The sequence below is a fragment of the Bufo bufo genome, chromosome 10, assembly GCF_905171765.1.
Source record: "Bufo bufo chromosome 10, aBufBuf1.1, whole genome shotgun sequence".
Taxonomy (NCBI): domain Eukaryota; kingdom Metazoa; phylum Chordata; class Amphibia; order Anura; family Bufonidae; genus Bufo; species Bufo bufo.
The window spans coordinates 81,367,471-81,387,554 of record NC_053398.1 but is presented as its reverse complement, the minus strand read 5'-3'; the positions used below and the strand labels follow the sequence as shown (position 1 = coordinate 81,387,554).

The following is a 20,084-nucleotide window of genomic DNA, read 5'->3' as shown; positions in this document are numbered from 1 at the left end:
ATTGTTTGTATTGGACCCACCAACGAGCATTATGACCATGCCTAACGGTTTGCTGACCCCGCCTACTTGGTCTGACCCCACCTTCTACTAGTCCTGCATACAACATGGGCCATTTGCATATTTTCCAGGGCCACTTTGAATCCCCAATCCGCCCCTGAATACAATATCAAAACGCCAGAAGCCAAAACTGTAGTCACAAAGTCCAATCCAGAAATCAAAAGCAAATGGAGTCTGCAATAATCAGAAGGAACAGTAGAGGGAGTGAGAGTACCAGAAATTCTCAGGCACATGTACAGTGCAGGTGCCAGTCTTTTATGACAGAGAAGAGGCAGCTCACGGCAGCCACCTTATCAGGAGCATGCACAGGCGTTGTAGGGAGGTCATACAGGCACGTGGAGGCCACACACACTACTGATCCTCATTTTGACTTGTTTTAAGGACATTACATCAAAGTTGGTTCAGCCTGTAGTGTGTTTTTCCACTTTAATTTTGAGTGTGACTCCAAATCCAGACCTCCATGGGTTGAAAAATTTGATTTCCATTTTTTTATTTTTGTGTGATTTTGTTGTCAGCACATTCAACTATGTAAAGAACAAAGTATTTCAGAAGAATATTTAATTAACTCAGATCTAGGATGTGTTATTTTTGTGAGCAGTGTATATATACACAGTTGTGTTCCAAATTATTCAACCCCCACTGAAATTGAGTGTTTTGGCCAGTTTGACATTGATTTTGATCATTTCAGTCATCTTGTTTACAATTAAATCAAAGAGGCACTTGTAAGTCAGACAAATATAACATAACATTTATAATGAAATAACCACAAATGTCTTTTCTGTGCTCACATCATTATCAGTTTTATTCAACCCCCAAGTGACATTCAATCTTAGTACTTAGTACAACATCCTTTTCCAGTTATAACAGCTTTTAAACGTGAAGCATAGCTTGACACAAGTGTCTTGCAGCGATCTACGATCTACTGGGCAAAAGCCTCCAGTTCAGTCACATTCTTAGGCTTGCGCGCTGCAACTGCTTTCTTTAACCGCCTCCGGACCGCCGAACGCAGCGACGCGTCCTGGAGGCGGTCGATTCATTCCTCCTGGACGCATATACGCGTCCTCTCGCGAGACGCGAGATTTCCTGTGAACGCGCGCACACAGGCGCGCGCGTTCACAGGATCGGAAGGTAAGCGAGTGGATCTCCAGCCTGCAAGCAGCGATCGTTCGCTGGCAGGCTGGAGATGCGATTTTTTTAACTCCTAACAGGTATATTAGATGCTGTTTTGATAACAGCGTCTAATATACCTGCTACATGGTCCTCTGGTGGTCCCTTTTGTTTGGATCGACCACCAGAGGACACAGGCAGCTCAGTAATATGTAGCACCAAACACCACTACACTACACCCCCCCCTGTCAATTATTAACCCCTTATCACCCCATATAGACTCCCTGATCACCCCCCTGTCATTGATCACCCCCCTGTAAGGCTCCATTCAGACATTTTTTTGGCCCAAGTTAGCGGAAATTTTATTTTTTTTTCTTACAGAGTCTCATATTCCACTAACTTGTGTCAAAAAATAAAATCTCACATGAACTCACCATACCCCTCACGGAATCCAAATGCGTAAAAATTTTTAGACATTTATATTCCAGACTTCTTCTCACGCTTTAGGGCCCCTAAAATGCCAGGGCAGTATAAATACCCCACATGTGACCCCATTTCGGAAAGTAGTCACCCCAAGGTATTCGCTGAGGGGCATATTGAGTCCATAAAAGATTGAAATTTTTGTCCCAAGTTAGCGGAAAGGAAGACTTTGTGAGAAAAAACCAAAAAAAAAATCAATTTCCTGCTAACTTGTGGCAAAAAAAAAAATTCTATGACCTCGCCATGCCCCTCATTGAATACCTTGGGGTGTCTTCTTTCCAAAATGGGGTCACATGTGGGGTATTTATACTGCCCTGGCATTTTAGGGGCCCTAAAGCGTGAGAAGAAGTCTGGGATCCAAATGTCTAAAAATGCCCTCCTAAAAGGAATGTGGGCCCCTTTGCGCATCTAGGCTGTAAAAAAGTGTCATAGTGGTAAGTGGTATTGCCGTACTCAGGAGAAGTTGGGGAATGTGTTTTGGGGTGTCATTTTACATATACCCATGCTGGGTGAGAGAAATATCTCGGTCAATGACAACTTTGTATAAAAAAAAAATGGGAAAAGTTGTCTTTTGCCGAGATATTTCTCTCACCCAGCATGGGTATATGTAAAATGACACCCCAAAACACATTGCCCAACTTCTCCTGAGTAGGGCAATACCACATGTGTGACACCTTTTTGCAGCCTAGGTGGGCAAAGGGGCCCACATTCCAAAGAGCACCTTTAGGATTTCACAGGTCATTTTTTACACATTTTGATTTCAAACTACTTAGCACACATTAGGGCCCCTAGAATGCCAGGGCAGTATAACTACCCCACAAGTGACCCCATTTTGGAAAGAAGACACCCCAAGGTATTTCGTGATGGGCATAGTGAGTTCATGGAAGTTTTTATTTTTTGTCACAAGTTAGTGGAATATGAGACTTTGTAAGAAAGAAAAAAAAAAAAATGAAAAAATCATCATCATTTTCCGCTAACTTGTGACAAAAAATAAAAAGTTCTATGAACTCACTATGCCCATCAGCGAATACCTTAGGGTGTCTACTGTCCGAAATGGGGTCATTTGTGGGGTGTTTGTACTGTCTGGGCATTGTAGAACCTCAGGAAACATGACAGGTGCTCAGAAAGTCAGAGCTGCTTCAAAAAGCGGAAATTCACATTTTTGGACCATAGTTTGTAAATGCTCTAACTTTTACCCAAACCATTTTTTTTTTTTACCCAAACATTTTTTTTTTTATCAAAAAGACATGTAGAACAATAAATTTAGAGAAAAATGTATATATGGATGTAGTTTTTTTTGCAAAATTTTACAACTGAAAGTGAAAAATGTCATTTTTTTGCAAAAAAATCGTTAAATTTCGATTAATAACAAAAAAAGTAAAAATGTCAGCAGCAATGAAATACCACCAAATGAAAGCTCTATTAGTGAGAAGAAAAGGAGGTAAAATTCATTTGGGTGGTAAGTTGCATGACCGAGCAATAAACGGTGAAAGTAGTGTAGTGCAGAAGTGTAAAAAGTGGTCTGGTCATTAAGGGTGTTTAAGCTAGGGAAGCTGAGGTGGTTAAGTCCCACCAAAGGTTCTCAATCGGATTTAAGTCTGGTGACTGCGATGGCCACTTCAAAATGTTCCAGCCTTTAATCTGCAACCATACTCTAGTGGACTTGGAGGTATGCTTGGGATCATTGTCCTGTTGAAAGGTCCAACGTCTCCCAAGCCTCAGGTTTGTGACGGACTGCATCACATTTTCATCCAATATCTCCTGGTACTGAAGAGAATTCATGGTACCTTGCACACGCTGAAGCTTCCCTGTACCTGTAGAAGCAAAACAGCCTCAAAGCATGATTGACCCTCCGCCATGCTTCACAGTAGGCAAGGTGTTCTTTTCTTCATAGGCCTTGTTCTTCCTCCTCCAAACATAGCGTTGATCCATGGGCCCAAACAGTTCCAATTTGTTTCATCAGTCCACAGAACACTATCCCAAAACTTTTGTGGTTTGTCCACATGACTTTTGGCATACTGCAGTCGACTCTTCTTATTCTTTGGAGACAGCAAGGGGGTGCGCCTGGGAGTTCTGGCATGGAGGCCTTCATTACGCAGTGTGCGCCTTATTGTCTGAGCTGAAACTTCAGTACCCACATCTGACAAATCTTTTTTCAGTTCCTCAGCAGTCACACGGGGACTTTTCTCCACTTTGCGCTTCAGGTAGCGCACAGGAGTCAAAGTCAGCATCTTCTTTCTGCCACGACCAGGTAGCGTTTCAACAGTGCCCTTTGCCTTGAATTTGCGAATGATGCTTCCTATGGTGTCTCTTGGTATGTTTAACATCTTTGCAATCTTCTTATAGCCATTGCCCTTCCTGTGAAGAGAAATCACCTCTTCTCTTGTCTTCCTGGACCATTCTCTTGACTTCACCATGTTTGTAAACACACCAGTAAATGTCTAGAAGGAGCTGAGTATCACAGTCCTTTTAAATCTGCCTAATTGGTGCTTATTATGCTTGATTGCTGCTCCTTGACATCCACAGGTGTTTTCAATACCTGATCGAAAACACTTGACTGAACCTCTGTTCTTAAGAGTGGTAGTCTTTAAGGGGTTGAATAATTGTGTCAATGAAGAAATCACAAAAAAAAACCATTTAATACTGTATTACAAAAATAATTGATGTCATTTTAGTTGCATTTGGTTCTTTAAAAAGTCCTTGTAAGATTTCATTCTGAACACAATTACAAATGTACACTAAATTCCCTAAAACCCTTTACAGCATTGGGGGTTGAATAATTTTGAACACAACTGTATATATATATTTTCTGGAAATGCCCTGTCCCACATTTCAGACTACTATTACTGGTGGTTTCACTGAGATTTAAAACACTACCTTCTGGAAAACATATGCTGTATACTTTTATTGCTATTTTCTAAGAAAAAAATAAAATAAATAAAAATTACATATACAGTCAGGTCCATAAATATTGGGACAGACAATTCTAACATTTTTGGCTCTATCCACCACCACAATGGATTTGAAATGAAACAAGATGTGCTTTAACTGCAGACTGTCAGCTTTAATTTGAGGGTATTTACATCCAAATCAGGTGAACGGTGTAGGAATTACAACAGTTTGCATATGTGCCTCCCACTTGTTAAGGGACCAAAAGTAATGGGACAATTGGCTTCTCAGCTGTTCCATGGCCAGGTGTGTGTTATTCCCTCATTATCCCAATTACAATGAGCAGATAAAAGGTCCAGAGTTAATTTCAAGTGTGTTATTTGTATTTGGAATCTGTTGCTGTCAACTCTCAAGATGAGATCCAAAGAGCTGTCACTATCAGTAAAGCAAGCCATCATTAGGCTGAAAAAACAAAACAAACGCATCAGAGAGATAACAAAAACATTAGGCGTGGCCAAAGGCGTAGCTAGAAATGACTGGGCCCCACAGCAAATTTTTGAATGGGTCCCCTCTCCCCCAGTAATTTTTTCGCAACCCCTTCCTTTCATGCTGCCCCATTACTGTGGCTAGTAAAGATCGCTCTCTCAGACCAGGCCCGGCAGCTGTTCTATCCGTTTCTTACACTGTCTATACTGTCACTGTATATAATTTCATTGTGTAATACTTTTGAGGGGGCCCTGACAAAATCTTATAGCCCTCCTCCACCTGGATGGGCCCCTTCTGGGTCAGGGCCCCAAAGCAGCTACTTCCCCTATAGTTACGCCCCTGGGCGTGGCCAAAACAACTGTTTGGAACATTCTTAAAAAGAAGAAACGCACCAGTGAGCGCAGCAACACCAAAAGATGAAACCCAGCGTCTGGTGATGTCTATGCGTTCCAGATTTCAGGCTGTAATTGACTGCAAATGATTTGCAACCAAGTATTAAAAAGTGAAAGTTTGAATTATGATTATTATTCTGTCCCATTACTTTTGGTTCCTTAACAAGTGGGAGGCACATAAGCAAACTGTTGTAATTCCTACATCGTTCACCTGATTTGGATGTAAATACCCTCAAATTAAAGCTGACAGTCTGCAGTTAAAGCACATCTTGTTTGTTTTATTTCAAATCCACTGTGGTGTATAGAGACACAAATGTTAGAATTGTGTCGATGTCCCAATATTTAAGGACCTGACTGTATATAGCCTGGAACTGTCTGGAGATGCCCTGTTCCAGATTTCGGACTACTATTTCAGGTGTTTTCAGAGATTTAAAACGTTACCCTCTGGATTGTAAAACATGTATTGTACACCTGTATTGAGCCTATTCCCCCTACACCAACACAAACTATGGAAGGGGGGGGGGGGGGGGGGGGGAGATGTATTTCTGTTCAAATAGGAAAAAGAAATGTTCTTGCAGGTAGCCGCTAGAAGTCACTGCCTCGTCTCCTCAATCCTAACACCCTGGCTGAAAGCTTTCTATGCCTTCCAGGGCAAGCCTCAACCCCCCCCCCCCCCCCCCCCTCCCCTCAGGGTCATGTGAGAATCTTTCTTCATCCCTTGTGGTTTTCCCACCAACATGTGCAGTAAAATGGAGCTGGATTCGTCTGAAGTGAATCTGAAAAGCTTTGGTTCATTTTGCAGATACATTTTTGAGAAGTTTGTAAAAAAATCCGGTTTGTTACAAACTAATTTGCTCATCTCTGCTCGAGATAAATTCTCTATGTTTGTAGTTGAGAGGGCACACAACATTCCCATGCTTCCTCTACCAAGAGCTCCTCCAAGAACCTTCACTGCAAAGTTTCTCAAACTACCAGCGCCAAGATGCTGTCCTGTTGCGGGGCTTAGGCTACTTTCACACTTGCGCTTGATCGGATCCGTTCTGAACGGATCCGATCATATTAATGCAGACGGAGGCTCCGTTCAGTACGGATCCGTCTGCATTAATAACTTAGAAAAATTTCTAAGTGCGAAAGTAGCCTGAGCGGATCCGTTCAGACTTTCAATGTAAAGTCAATGGGGGACGGATCCGCTTGAAGATTGAGCCATATGGTGTCATCTTCAAGCGGATCCGTTCCCATTGACTTACATTGTAAGTCTGGACGGATCCGCACGCCTCCGCACGGCCAGGCGGACACCCGAACGCTGCAAGCAGCGTTCAGCTGTCCGCCTGGCCGTGCGGAGGCGAGCGGAGCGGAGGCTGAACGCCGCCAGACTGATGCAGTCTGAGCGGATCCGCATCCATTCAGACTGCATCAGGGCTGGACGGAAGCGTTCTGCTCCGCTCGTGAGCCCCTTCAAACGGAGCGCACGAGCGGACAGCAGAACGCTAGTGTGAAAGTAGCCTTAGTTATGGAAAATGTTAGAATGATGGTTTTTCTGGACTTCTCAATTGAATTCCAAACACAGAGGTTGCAGTTTGTTTACATTAAAGGGGTCATTTACCAAGTACAGAAAGTTACTAATATATTGTTATTATTCATATTGTTTCCTTTGCGGACTAGATACATTTTTATGGTCTGTAGGACCATAAATCCCTTTAGGGGTCCCTAACTAATATTTAAAATCTTATCTTTATTATTTAACTACAAAAAAACATAAGAAATATAGGGGAAAAAAGAACACAATTAAAATTGTCAGTTACCAATGGAGTGTGAGATAATTATTGTTGCAGAAAGGTAGTGGATATAGAGCGATGTTACACTGACCTCCATAAACACAAATGGAGGTAACAGTATAATTACACTAGCAAAGTGTGTCTACTTGCGAATTGCTACAATAGTGTCAGCACGAAGGGGTGGCAACACTGTTAACTAAATTGTTGCCCTCAGTGTTTGGGCTAGACAGTGGTAGCTCTTGCATCCTCTCGACACAAATACTTTGAAAGTGTGATTTTGTGAATAGGACACGCCATGGTGCACAAATGAAACTGAAATACTCGCGTCTATATCAATCTCAGGACGAGTTGGATACAAAACACCAACTTATGCCCCCACAGGATAAATGTGAATACATATATGGAACAAACATTCCCATGCACTCTGCAATCCACAGACACTAATAGGCTATTAATGGTTGCAGCAAGCAACCAGCAGCAACAATAATTATTTCACACTCCATTGGTAACTGACAATTTTAATTGTGTTCTTTTTTCCCCTATACTTCTTATATGTTTTTTTGTAGTTAAATAATAAAGATAAGATTTTAAATATTAGTTAGGGACCCCTAAAGGGATTTATGGTCCTACAGACCATTAGAATATAATCAAATAATAACCCGAGGGTCTCTAAAAGGGACCTTGTTGATAACGTTAGATACATTTTTCCATCACATTGTACACTTCTCCAGTGCTTTTTTTTTTATATATACTGTGCAAGCACAGCCACCAATGGTAAAATTTAAACTGTGTGCCTGGCAGGAAGCGCTATTATACAGCAGCCGACCCAGTTAGGAAGCAGGTCCTCACTTCCTCAGTATATATAAAAAACAAACACAGGGTCCGCGCTAGTGACAGCAAGTCTCAGAGGTAACACAAATAGAATTTATTATCGGTGCTCTGCCCCGCAGCTCTCCACCTCCAACTGCTGCAGCATTTGTGTCTGTTGGGGGTTTACAGACACAGACGCTGCTGCAGCAGTTGAAGGTGGTGGAGGAGGAGAGCTGCGGGGCAGAGCACAGATAATCAACTAGATTTGTGTTACCTCTGAGACTTGCTGTCACTAGCGCAAACCCTATGCTTGTTTTTTTTTTTTTTTTATAGCAGCCACCAATGGGGTTTGTATGACGTTTTGATCACTTTTTATTTAATTTTTCATGGAGGCAAAGTGATGAAAAAACATAGAATCAACTTTGTTTCTTCCTATTACACCATTACCCGTATGGGATAGGTTTTTTTTACATTTTAATACTAGGGGCATTTTCGCATGTGGTGATGCCCATGATGTTGATTTTTATTAAGTATTTTGGATTTTAAAAAAATGGGGGTGACTGGAAGTTTTTGATATTTTTTAAAACTTTCTTTTTTTTTAGGTCCCCTAGACCACAACATGCAATCATCAGCTTGCAATTTAAATAGAGTAATGTAATTTTCTCCATTACCCTATACATAGATCACTATATTACAATTCAGTGCTGCCACTTGCTGGCCTGAATTGGAATCTACAAGTAATGAGTCTGGAAGCCTAGTACTTACAAGGAATGCCTTCCCCGATCTCCGCCCTGGGGAGGTGTTTCTACATGTGAAGCATTTGACAACACCATCTGAGGGTTTAAGCATCCGCAATCAGCATTACTGCCAATTGTGCACATTAGCTGCTGGCATAAGCTGTATGAAACAGCAGGCACCCGCTAGCTATGGCTCCCCATCTTTAAAGATCAGCACTGGTCATTACAGCTCCCATCTCACCTGGTTATTGACCTGGAAAGAGTTAAGACTGTGGAATTACTAGTAAATCCATTTTCTGAGCTCTACTATTGTCCTTCCCATTTCCTGTTTTTGTAGTGGTCGGGAGTCAGGTGGTGAGGGTGGCCATTTTCTGGCTACTTGTGACCAATGTGTATGTAAGATGACAATATGGCAATTGCTAATATAGCTTTTGTTGATATTCTGTGCCATTCACTGTATTTCATAAGCCATGTCCCCTTGTTAGGCAAATCTTCTGTACTGTCCACAGAGAGATCCTGTCTATAAGATGGACACTGATTGAGGGTCATGTGATCAAACAAATCCCCTCCATGTGATGTTTCCTGCATTCAAACACACAAGACATCACATGGAGGCGATTTACCTGGTCATATGACCCTCAGCAGCCATTTCATTTTACGGACAAGACCTTTTTGTGGACAACACAAAAGAATTGGAAATCAAGAGGGCATAGCTTATGAAATATAGACAATGGTGCAGAATTTCAACAAAGGCTATTAGTAAGTGCCATATAAGAATCTTGTAAAACACACTGTTAATCTGTAACCAGAAAGTGGCCAACCCCTCTAAATGTCTGCCTTTGAGTAAACAAGGAAGAAGAAGTTGTACATGAAAGATTCTGTCTAGATCTAAAAACAGCTAAGCATTGTTGTCCAATTGTAGATTTGGTTCGCTGTTTGATCCTTCTGTTGCAATGGAGTTTGATGCCTATACTCTGTACACTATGTGGTATTTGGAACATTTAATATATCTTTATTGTTAATTAAAAATAGTAATGCACTTCTCATTCACCCCCCAAAAAATATCAATGGTTAGTTAATAGGCTGTATGTACCCCAAAAATTATTCTATTAAAAAATAAGATTCGGGCCACAAAAAACAAGACCATATATAACTATGCTGACAGAAAAATAAAAAATAAAAAGTTATGGCTCGAGGAATGTAGCAACAAAAATATTTTTTTCCCATGAGACACACTATTGTTGTGAAAAAGTAGTAAAAAAAAAATAAAATACATAAAATATTATAGAGAGATGTAAACCTCCTGCCACTCTGGAGAATGTTGCTTGGAGTCGGGTTCCCACCCCATATAATAATAAAGAGAAAACTCCAGCACTGTGCGTCAAAGCTTGTTTATTTGGAATGCGGCGTCGTAACAATGTGACGTTTCGGCCAACAAAGGCCATTATAAAACTAGTGCCGCTGTCAGGAGAAGCGCCAATCTGTGCTGTGCTGCAAAGTAATAGGGCGCAGTCCTATCCAGAGTGTGGACACACGCTATTACTTTGCAGCGCAGCACAGATTGGCGCTTCTCCTGACAGGAACCCGTGCCACGCTGAGATACCTTGACGGTGGTACAAAAGGGCTCCGATGTGTTCCTGACTGGAATACATTGGCTAAAGTCTCAGTTCTTAACATCAGCTTGAGGGGTTAGCCAGTGTTATCAGTTGCATATCATTGTGGTGCACCTTTCGCAGTGATTTACAGATAGTGATACATCATAAAATAGTTATTACTTTACATTTCCCATATGTCCACTTTCATGTTTGCATCATTTTATAAATGTAATTTTATTTTTTAGGATCTTATAAGGCTTAGAATTTTAAAAGCAAATTTAAAATTGTTTAAGAAAATTTCCGAAACACTTTTTTTTTTAAGGACCAGTTCAGTTATGAAGTCATTATGTGGGGCTTACATAGTGGAAACCACCCATAAATGACCCCATTGTAGAAACTACCTCCTCAAGTTATTTCAAAACAGATTATACAAACTTTGTTAACCCTTTAGGTGTTCCACACATCAAGAGTTAACAGCCAAACAAAACTCAATGTTTATTACCCTGATTCTGCGGTTTACAGAACCACCACATATGTGGTCGGAAACCGATGTATGGGCACACGGCAGGGTGCAGAAGGAAAGGAGCGCCATATGGATTTTGGAGGGCAGTTTTCATTGGGATAATTTTAAGTTGCCATGTGAATTGTAAAGACCCCCTGATGCACCCCTATAGTAGAAACTCTCAAAAAGTGAGCCCATTTTGGAAACTACGGGGTAAGGTGACAGTTTTATTGGTACTATTTTGGGATACATATGATTTTTATTAAACCTCATGTTCTATTTTTTATAGAGCAGGTTGTTAGGGACACAATAGTACCAAGTATGTCTACTTTTATTTTATTTTGTTTCAGTTTTCAGGGCTCCAGACTAAAAAAAATATCTAGTAGCCATTGGCTCCTGAACTGAAAAATTTAGGAGCCAAATTAAATTTTGGTATCGTGACAACGCTATTCCGATCAGATCGGCGTAGGGTTGTTTCGATACCAAAATTTTGATTCGCTTTCGTCACCATAAAAAAAGTATTGCGAATCGCATGGTTTTTATTTATTTATTTCTGTTACGGCGCTCACCGCATAGGAGATATTTTTAAATAATTTAATAGTTTGGACTTTTCGGACGCAGCGCTATGTAATATGTTTATTTATTTATTGTTTATATATGTAAAATTGGGAAAGGGGGGGGGGGATTTAAACTTAATATTTTAGGGTACTTTCACACTAGCGTTTTTCATTTCCGGCATAGAGTTCCGTCACAGGGGCTCTATACCAGAAAAGAACTGATCAGGCATATCACCATGCATTCTCAATGGAGAGCATTCCGATCAGGATGCATCAGGATGTTTTCTCCCCGGTGAAAAAAACTGAACACTTGCCTGAATGCCGGATCCGGCATTTTTCCCCATAGGAATGTATTAGTGCCAGATCAGGCATTCAAAATATCGGATCCGTCCTTCTGGTCTGCACATGCACAGACCGGTGAAAATGTGTAAAAAGATACAAGACGGATCCGTCTGTTCGCATGACAAGCGGAGAGACGGATCCATTCTTGCAATGCTTTTGCGAGATGGATCCGCATCCGGATGCGTCTCACAAATGCTTTCAGTCACATCCAGATCGGCGGATCCGGCAAGCAGTTCCGACGACGGAACTGCCCGCCGGATCACACTGCCGCAAGTGTGAAAGTAGCCTTAGTGTTTGTGTTTTTTTTACTTACTATTAGCCTCCTTAGGGGCTGGAACCCTTGTCCTATTCACCCTTAGGCCCCTTTCACATGGGCGAGAGGTGAACGCATTGCACCTGCACTGAATCCGGACCCATTCACTTCTATGGGGCTGTGCACATGAGCGGTGATTTTCACGCATCACTTGTGCGTTGTGTGAAAATCGCAGCATGCTCAATGTTGTGCGTTTTTCACGCAATGCGGGCCCCTTAGAAGTTAATGGGGCTGAGTGAAAATCGCAAGCATCCGCAAGCAAGTGCGGATGCGGTGCGATTTTCACGCATGGTTGCTAGGATGAAAGTCTATTCACTGTGTTATTTTCCCTTATAACATGGTTATAAGGGAAAATAATAGCATTCTTTAATACAGAATGCTTAGTAGAAGGTCAGTTGAGGGTTAAAAAAATTTAAAAAATGAACTCACCTCCTCCAATTGATCGCATAGCTGCCAGTCTCCTGTTTTTTCTTCAGGACCTGTGGTGACATCACTGAAGAAAGAACAGGAGACCGGCAGCTATGCGATCGATTGGAGGAGGCGAGTTAATTTTTATTAATTTTTTTAACCCTCACTGGCACTGCACCACCAAGGTTTATTATACTGGGGTGTTGGGGGGTGCGGCGAACTGAACCACAAATGTTTATTACACTAGGGTGTTGGGGGGGCGGAGGGGGCGCCACCAATGAAGATAACTGACCTGTTAATACAAATACAGGAGGCGGGTGCCGGAATCAAATAGCCGGCACCCGACCTCTATGACAGGGAGCTGCGATCCGCTGCAATTAACCACTCAGGTACTGCATCTGAAGGGTTAACTGCCGCTGATCACAGCTCCCTGTCATAGAGGTCGGGTGCCGGCTATTTGATTCCGGCACCCGCCTCCTGTATTTGTATTAACAGGTCAGTTATCTTCATTGGTGGCGCAGTGGCCACAGCCCCTCCCCTCCTCCCGTCTCTCTTCTTATTGGCGGCGGCAGCACAGGGGGGAGGGAGAGACTCCTCCACTGCGCTGCTGAGAAGAACATTGGCGGCAGGGCAGAGAACTATCAGCTCCTGTGCCCCGCCGCTGTATTCAACTGCAGAGCGGCGGGTCTAGTCGCAAATGGCGACAAGACTAAAGAGTCTTGTCGCCATTTGTAAATTCTAAGTCGCATTGGCGACCATTTTGGTCGCCATCTGGAGCCCTGGTTTTACATAATAAAGCATCTTTGAAAAAAAATCATGTTTTTGTGTCTCCAGATTCTGAAAGCCATATTTTTTTTTTCTGCCAACCATCCTGTGTATGGAGATTTTGCGGGAAGAGTTGACGTTTTTATTGGTACCATTTTTGGGTACATATAATTTTTTGATCAGTCAATATTTCACTTTTTCGGGCAACGTCACCAAAAGATGGCACAGTTTTTATTAATTTTTTTACAGCATTCACCTTAGGGGGTATATCATGTGAGCAGGTTATTACGGACGCAGCGATACCTAATTTGTCTATTTTTAATATTTATTTTGGTTTTACACAAAAGCATTTTTAAAAGAAAACCAATCATATTTTTGTGTCTCAATTTTTTTTTTTTTTCGGACGATTATCTTATATAGGGGCTCATTTTTTGGGACATGAGGAGACAGTTTGATTAGTACTATTTTGGGGTACAAATGACTTTGATCGCTTGGTATTACACTTTGTGTGATGTAAGGTCACAAAAAAATAGCTTTTTTGGCACAGTTATTTATTAATTTTTTTTTACAAGGTAGATTATGTGATTTTTTTTATAGAGCCGGTTGTTACGGATGCGACGATATCTAATAGGAAAATGCAAATGTGATCGCACACTGCATCCAGCACTCTGCCCTCCATGCTGGATGAGACATTGGTTTATATTTTGGCCAAAGCATAGTAAGCCACTCACCGCGTCAAGGTCGTCTCAATTGAGTGGTCCTTAACTCTTGTTCCTACCTGTTCATGGGCCATGACAGCCACATAAAATCCAGGGAATGCAGGTCAGCATGCAAGCCAAGTACACTTTGCTTGTAACCCAGTCCGGTGCCATTACAGCTTTCATCGGATCCAGGGATGCAAGTACCAACATGCATGCTGAACCCACCATATACTTCTCCTGGAGCCAGATGGCTAATGGTAGGTTCTATATAAGCAGACTCAGTTTTATACTGACTTTAAAACCAGCCTCAAGGACAGATTAACTGGTCAGGTGTGCTTGACTCAAAGGAGATCGCCACGCAGACCAACATAAAAATAAAAATAAAAACCTCTTATAAATGCTAAACAAGTAAATATAATAATACTGGCCCTCTAAAAGATAACCATTAGAATATAATTGCAGAGGACAAAGGGAAGGCAGAGTTATTAAACGTGTACTTTTCATCTATGTTTACCAGTGAATTGCCAATACCAGATATCATTCAGGATGCATTAATCAAGTTTCTCTGCTAAATATCAGTTAACACAAGAAGTGCAGCTGCATCTGAGCAAATTACCGAATTTGACACACCTAGGTTTTAAAGGAGAAAAATAAGAAAACAAATATCTTCAGACGCCCAATGTTAATCATACCTCATCTCAGAACTCCAGTCAGACTACCAATGTTAATCAGACATCAGATCAGAATTCCAATGTTAATTAGACCTCAGCTTAGGGTTGAGCGGTAAACCGGTGTCCACGATATACCGCGGTATTAAGAAACGGCGATATAGCGATATCCCCGTTTCCAAATAACCGCGGTATCTGGTGACGTCATAGGAGTGGTCATATGCGTGCCCCTACATCGTGCATCAGCCCGCCCCTACATCGTGCATATTACTTCCTGCAGCGGCCGCCCCCGGCTCCTCCTCGCTCCCATATTCAAGTCTCCGAGCACAGGAGCGAAGCGCGCAAAGTCAGTCAGCAATCCGTGCCCAAACCAAAGTGGGGGAAGAGGAGTGAGAGACCCTAACGGCCCAGGTGTCAGAAATAAAGGTTGTACTGTCTGTGTCTTCTGCGGCCCTGGTCCTGCCTGCAAGCTGAACTGCACATGGTGATGGCATCCATACAGGAGCAACAAGACGACATTACTGTATGGGGGCCACAAGACATTATTATACTGATGGCGGAGGGGTTACAAATTGTTGTCCCATACAGTATAATGTCACCTTGTGGCCCCCTTACAGTATAGTTCCCGAGTCCAGACAGTATCATGTCTCCTGGTGGCCCCATGCAGTATAGTGACTCGTGGCCCACTGCCTGCCCATTCAGTATATAATGTCTCCTTGTGCCCCGCTGCCTGCCCATACAGTATATAATGTCTCCTTGTGGCCCCCATACAGCATAATATGTCCTTGTGGCCACCATACAGTATAATATGTCCTTGTGGCCACCATACAGTATAATATGTCCTTGTGGGCCCCATACAGTATAACGTCTCCTTGTGGCTGCCCCCATACAGTGTAACGTCTCCTTGTGGCTGCCCCCATACAGTATAACATGTCCTTGTGGCTGCCCCCATACAGTATAATATGTCCTTGTGGCCCCCATACAGTATAACGTCTCCTTGTGGCTGCCCCCCTACAGTATAACGTCTCCTTGTGGCTGCCCCATACAGTATAACGTCTCCTTGTGGCTGCCCCCATACAGTATAACGTCTCCTTGTGGATGCCCCCATACAGTGTAACGTCTCCTTGTGGATGCCCCCATACAGTGTAACGTGTCCTTGTGGCTGCCCCCATACAGTGTAACGTCTGCTTGTGGATGCCCCCATACAGTGTAACGTCTGCTTGTGGATGCCCCCATACAGTGTAACGTCTCCTTGTGGCTGCCCCCATACAGTATAACGTCTCCTTGTGGCTGCCCCCATACAGTATAACGTCTCCTTGTGGCTGCCCCCATACAGTATAACGTCTCCTTGTGGATGCCCCCATACAGTATAATGTCTCCTTGTGGATGCCCCCATACAGTGTAACGTGTCCTTGTGGCCCCATACAGTATAACGTCTCCTTGTGGCCGCCCCCATACAGTGTAACGTCTGCTTGTGGCTGCCCCCATACAGTGTAACGTCTCCTTGTGGCTGCCCCCATACAGTATAACGTCTCCTTGTGGCTGCCCCCATACAGTATAACGTCTGCTTGTGGATGCCCCCATACAGTGTAACGTCTGCTTGTGGATGCCCCCATACAGTGTAACGTCTGCTTGTGGCTGCCCCCATACAGTGTTACGTCTCCTTGTGGCTGCCCCCATACAGTATAACGTCTCCTTGTGGCTGCCCCCATACAGTATAATGTCTCCTTGTGGATGCCCCATACAGTATAACGTCTGCTTGTGGATGCCCCATACAGTATAACGTCTGCTTGTGGATGCCCCATACAGTATAACGTCTGCTTGTGGATGCCCCCATACAGTGTAACGTCTCCTTGTGGATGCCCCATACAGTATAACGTCTCCTTGTGGCTGCCCCATACAGTATAATGTCTCCTTGTGGCCCCAAGTGTTTTTTTCTTCTAAATGGGCATTTATCGCGATATATATAGTTATCGCGATAAATTTCTTAATATTGTTATCGTGGGAATATTTTTGATATCGCCGAACCCTACCTCAGCTCAGACCAGCCCCCCAATGTTAATCAGACCTCTACTCAGACAAAAAATAAAAAATAATAATCAACTCACCTCTCCTGCTCTGCACCACTACGGAGATCCAGCACGCTTCCTTCCTTTGCTGTGACCTGACATCGCACAGCGATGACCTTGCGACAGCACAGCATGCGGTGCCAACAGAAGACCAGGGATGGAGTAAGTGCTGCCAGCACAAGAAGCACTGTATTCACAGCTCCCTGGTCCTACTGTACTAATGAGTGCTTCCACAATGGAATCGCTCATTAGTATTCGCCCTATAAGGCGCACTGCCATTTTCCCCCACTTCTGTGTATTTTATAGGGTGAAAAATACTGTTAATATTGATAAAGACACCAGCCCAGATGGCATTCATCAAACGGTGTTGAGGGAATTGATCTCAGTAATTGATAGAGATGCATAAATCTGTGCGTGGTCAGTTCAAATATTGCAGACAAGAATAGGACATGTTCTAATTTTTTTCAGGAACCGCGCACCGGAAATGCGGATGCGGACAGCACAATGTGTGCTGTCCACATCCTTTCTGTCCCCATTGAGAATGAATGGGTCCGCACCCGTTCTGCAGAATTGCGGAACGGATGCGGACCCATTCTACGGACGTGTGAATGGACCCTTAAAGTAATCAAACTGTGAAATGCCCTAACTCAAGATGTAAAAATGGCAGATATGTAAACGTTTACAAAATGGCTAGACACTTATCTAATAGCAAATAGTATTATCGGTTATAGTTAATTTAACAATTACTGTTGGATGATTGAAAATTGGATTTGTGGTTGGACAACCCCTTTAATGTATCTATGGTTTTGCAAGTGAACAACTGTTTTAGCTGAAAAGCTGCATGGACATTAAAGAGGACCTTTCATGGGTCCAAACATTATAAACTAAGTATTAGGATACGTAGGGCATAGTGCAGGGATCTAACTGCGCTTACTATTTTTTCTGGGCACCGCTCCGTTCGCCCGCTGTGGCCCTCGTTGTATTCTCCTGCCTGGTATGCTAATTTTAGCATGGGAACAATGAGGAGGAGACTGAGTCTTTCTCTGTGGGCGTTTCCTTCTCCCTGGCTGTAGCGCTGTCCAATCACAACAGAGAGCGTCACAGCCAGGGAAAAGGGGAGTTATTTTCTTCCTTGGCTGTGACGCTCTCTGCTGTGATTGGACAGCGCTACAGCCAGGGAGAAGGAAACGCCCACGGAGAAAGACTCAGTCACCTCCTCATTGTTCCCATGCTAAAATTAGCATACCAGGCAGGAGAATACAACGAGGGCCACAGCGGGCGAACAGAGCGGTGCCCAGAAAAAATAGTAAGCGCAGTTAGATCCCTGCACTATGCCCTACGTATCCTAATACTTAGTTTAGAATGTTTGGACCCATGAAAGGTCCTCTTTAACAATCAATCTGAACAACAATTGGACAACAGTGCTTACCTGTTTTTATATCTAGACAGAATCTTTCATCTACAACTTCTTCCCTGTTTACACAAAGAGAGACATTGAGAGGGCTTGGAACATTTGCTCTGTGACAATCCCCCACTGAACCATTGTAGATGCCATTTACATGCAAGATCTCTCCATAAGCTCTTGTGCCCAGATACCCATTAGCCATTGTTGCAATGAGTCGGGTGTCGGAAGGTAATGATTTGCACGAGAATATCCAAGGATCAGATTCCAAATCAGTCATTTTTTACCTGTAAAGAAACATGAAAAAAATATTAGCTGCATAAACAACATAGGGCTGAACAGGGGATTTTTACTTAAAGAGTTTTCTGGGAAATATTCTCAGTATAGGTCATCGATATCAGATTTGCAGGGATTGAACTGTCAGCACCATTGCTGATTAGGCTACTTTCACACTCGCGTTTGGCGCGGATCATTCATGGATCTGCACAGACAGATCCGTTCAGATCCTACAAACATCTGGAGGACGGATCTATTGTCTATTGTGCCAGATTGTGTCAGTGAAAACTGATCCGTCCCCATTGACTTACATTGTGTGTCAGAACGGATCCGTTTGGCTCAGTTTCGTCAGACGGACACCAAAACGCTGCAAGCAGCTTTTTGGTTTCCACCTCCAAAGCGGAATGGAGGCAAACTGAGGCATTCTGAGCGGATCCTTTTCCATTCAGAATGCATAAGGGCAAAACTGATCCGTTTTGGACCGCTTGTGAGAGCCCTAAACGGATCTCACAAACGGAAAGCCAAACCGCCAGTGTGAAAGTAGACTTACTTGTTTGAAGGGGCTGCACTGCTAAGATGAGCGCTGTGGCTTCTTCATGGTGCACCAGGCACAGAGCCATTTATTTTACTGTGGCTGTGCTTGGTACTACAGCTCAATCCCATTGAGAACCAATCTGTACTTTACAACTTTCATACCTGCGTTCCGGTGTCCGCTCGTGAGCTCCGTTTGAAGGGGCTCACAAGCGGCCCCAAACGCAGCCGTCCAGCCCTAATGCATTCTCAGTGGAGGCGGATCCGCTCAGAATGCATCCGTCTGCCAGCGCTCAGCCTCCGCTCAGCGAGCAGACACCTGAACGCTGCTTGCAGCCTGGCCGTGCGGAAGCAAGCGGATCCGTCCAGACTTACAATGGAAGTCAATGGGGACGGATCCGCTTGCAGATGACACCATATGGCTCAATCTTCAAACGGATCCGTCCCCCATTGACTTTCAATGTAAAGGCTACTTTCAGACTTAGTTTTTTTTCCAAACTATAATGCAGACGGATCAGTTCTGAACGAACGGATACAAACGTCTGCATTATAGGAGCGGATCCGTCTGAGCAGACATCAGACGGACCCGCTCTGAACGCTAGTGTGAAAGCAGCCTTACTGGTCGCATCTGTCCTCACTTTTCAGCTCAGGCTTTTTTTTTTAACTGCAAAAAATACAATTTTTTTTTCCTTTTTCCTAAATTGTATATCAAATTACAAACCCCTGTGAATAAATAAAATGAATACATACTTTTTATTTGCTGAATGCACAGGAGACCCAACATATAGGAAAGATTCTAAACCAGAGCTTGAAACTTAGTCCCCATTGTAATGACCTCAAAGGTCCAAATCTGACATATATTCAGATCCTCTGTTTAAGGGCTCATGCCCACAAACGTAAGGGCTACGAGCCCATACTGTGGACAGCAATTTGCAGTCTGCAATGCACAGGCACCGACCGCGGGGCAGCTGTATGCGGACTCATTCACTTGAATAGGGTCCGTCATCCTCATCCGACACGCCACACCACAAAAAAGTAGTGCATGCACTACTTTTTTGCAGTGCGGAGGCACGTACAGTAAACCCACGGAAGCACTCCATAGTGATTCCGTGGGCCTCCGTTCTGCATCTCCCGGATTGCGGACCCATTCAAGTGAATGGATCCGCGATGCGGGATGCACACGGCCGATCCTCGTGTATTGCGGACTCGCCGTATGCGGTCC

The 20,084-nt window shown here is 43.3% G+C and overlaps 1 protein-coding gene across 1 annotated transcript in view; it reads right to left on the bottom strand.

The window, feature by feature from the left end:
- The window catches only part of PGGHG (protein-glucosylgalactosylhydroxylysine glucosidase), a 436,976-nt gene that overhangs the window by 377,164 nt on the left and 39,728 nt on the right, over positions 1–20,084 (bottom strand). Inside the window, exon 2 of the mRNA XM_040409837.1 lies at positions 18,083–18,342. Coding sequence (XP_040265771.1) covers positions 18,083–18,335 — 253 coding nt within the window. The 5' untranslated portion in view covers positions 18,336–18,342. The remainder of the gene's footprint in view (positions 1–18,082; positions 18,343–20,084) is intronic.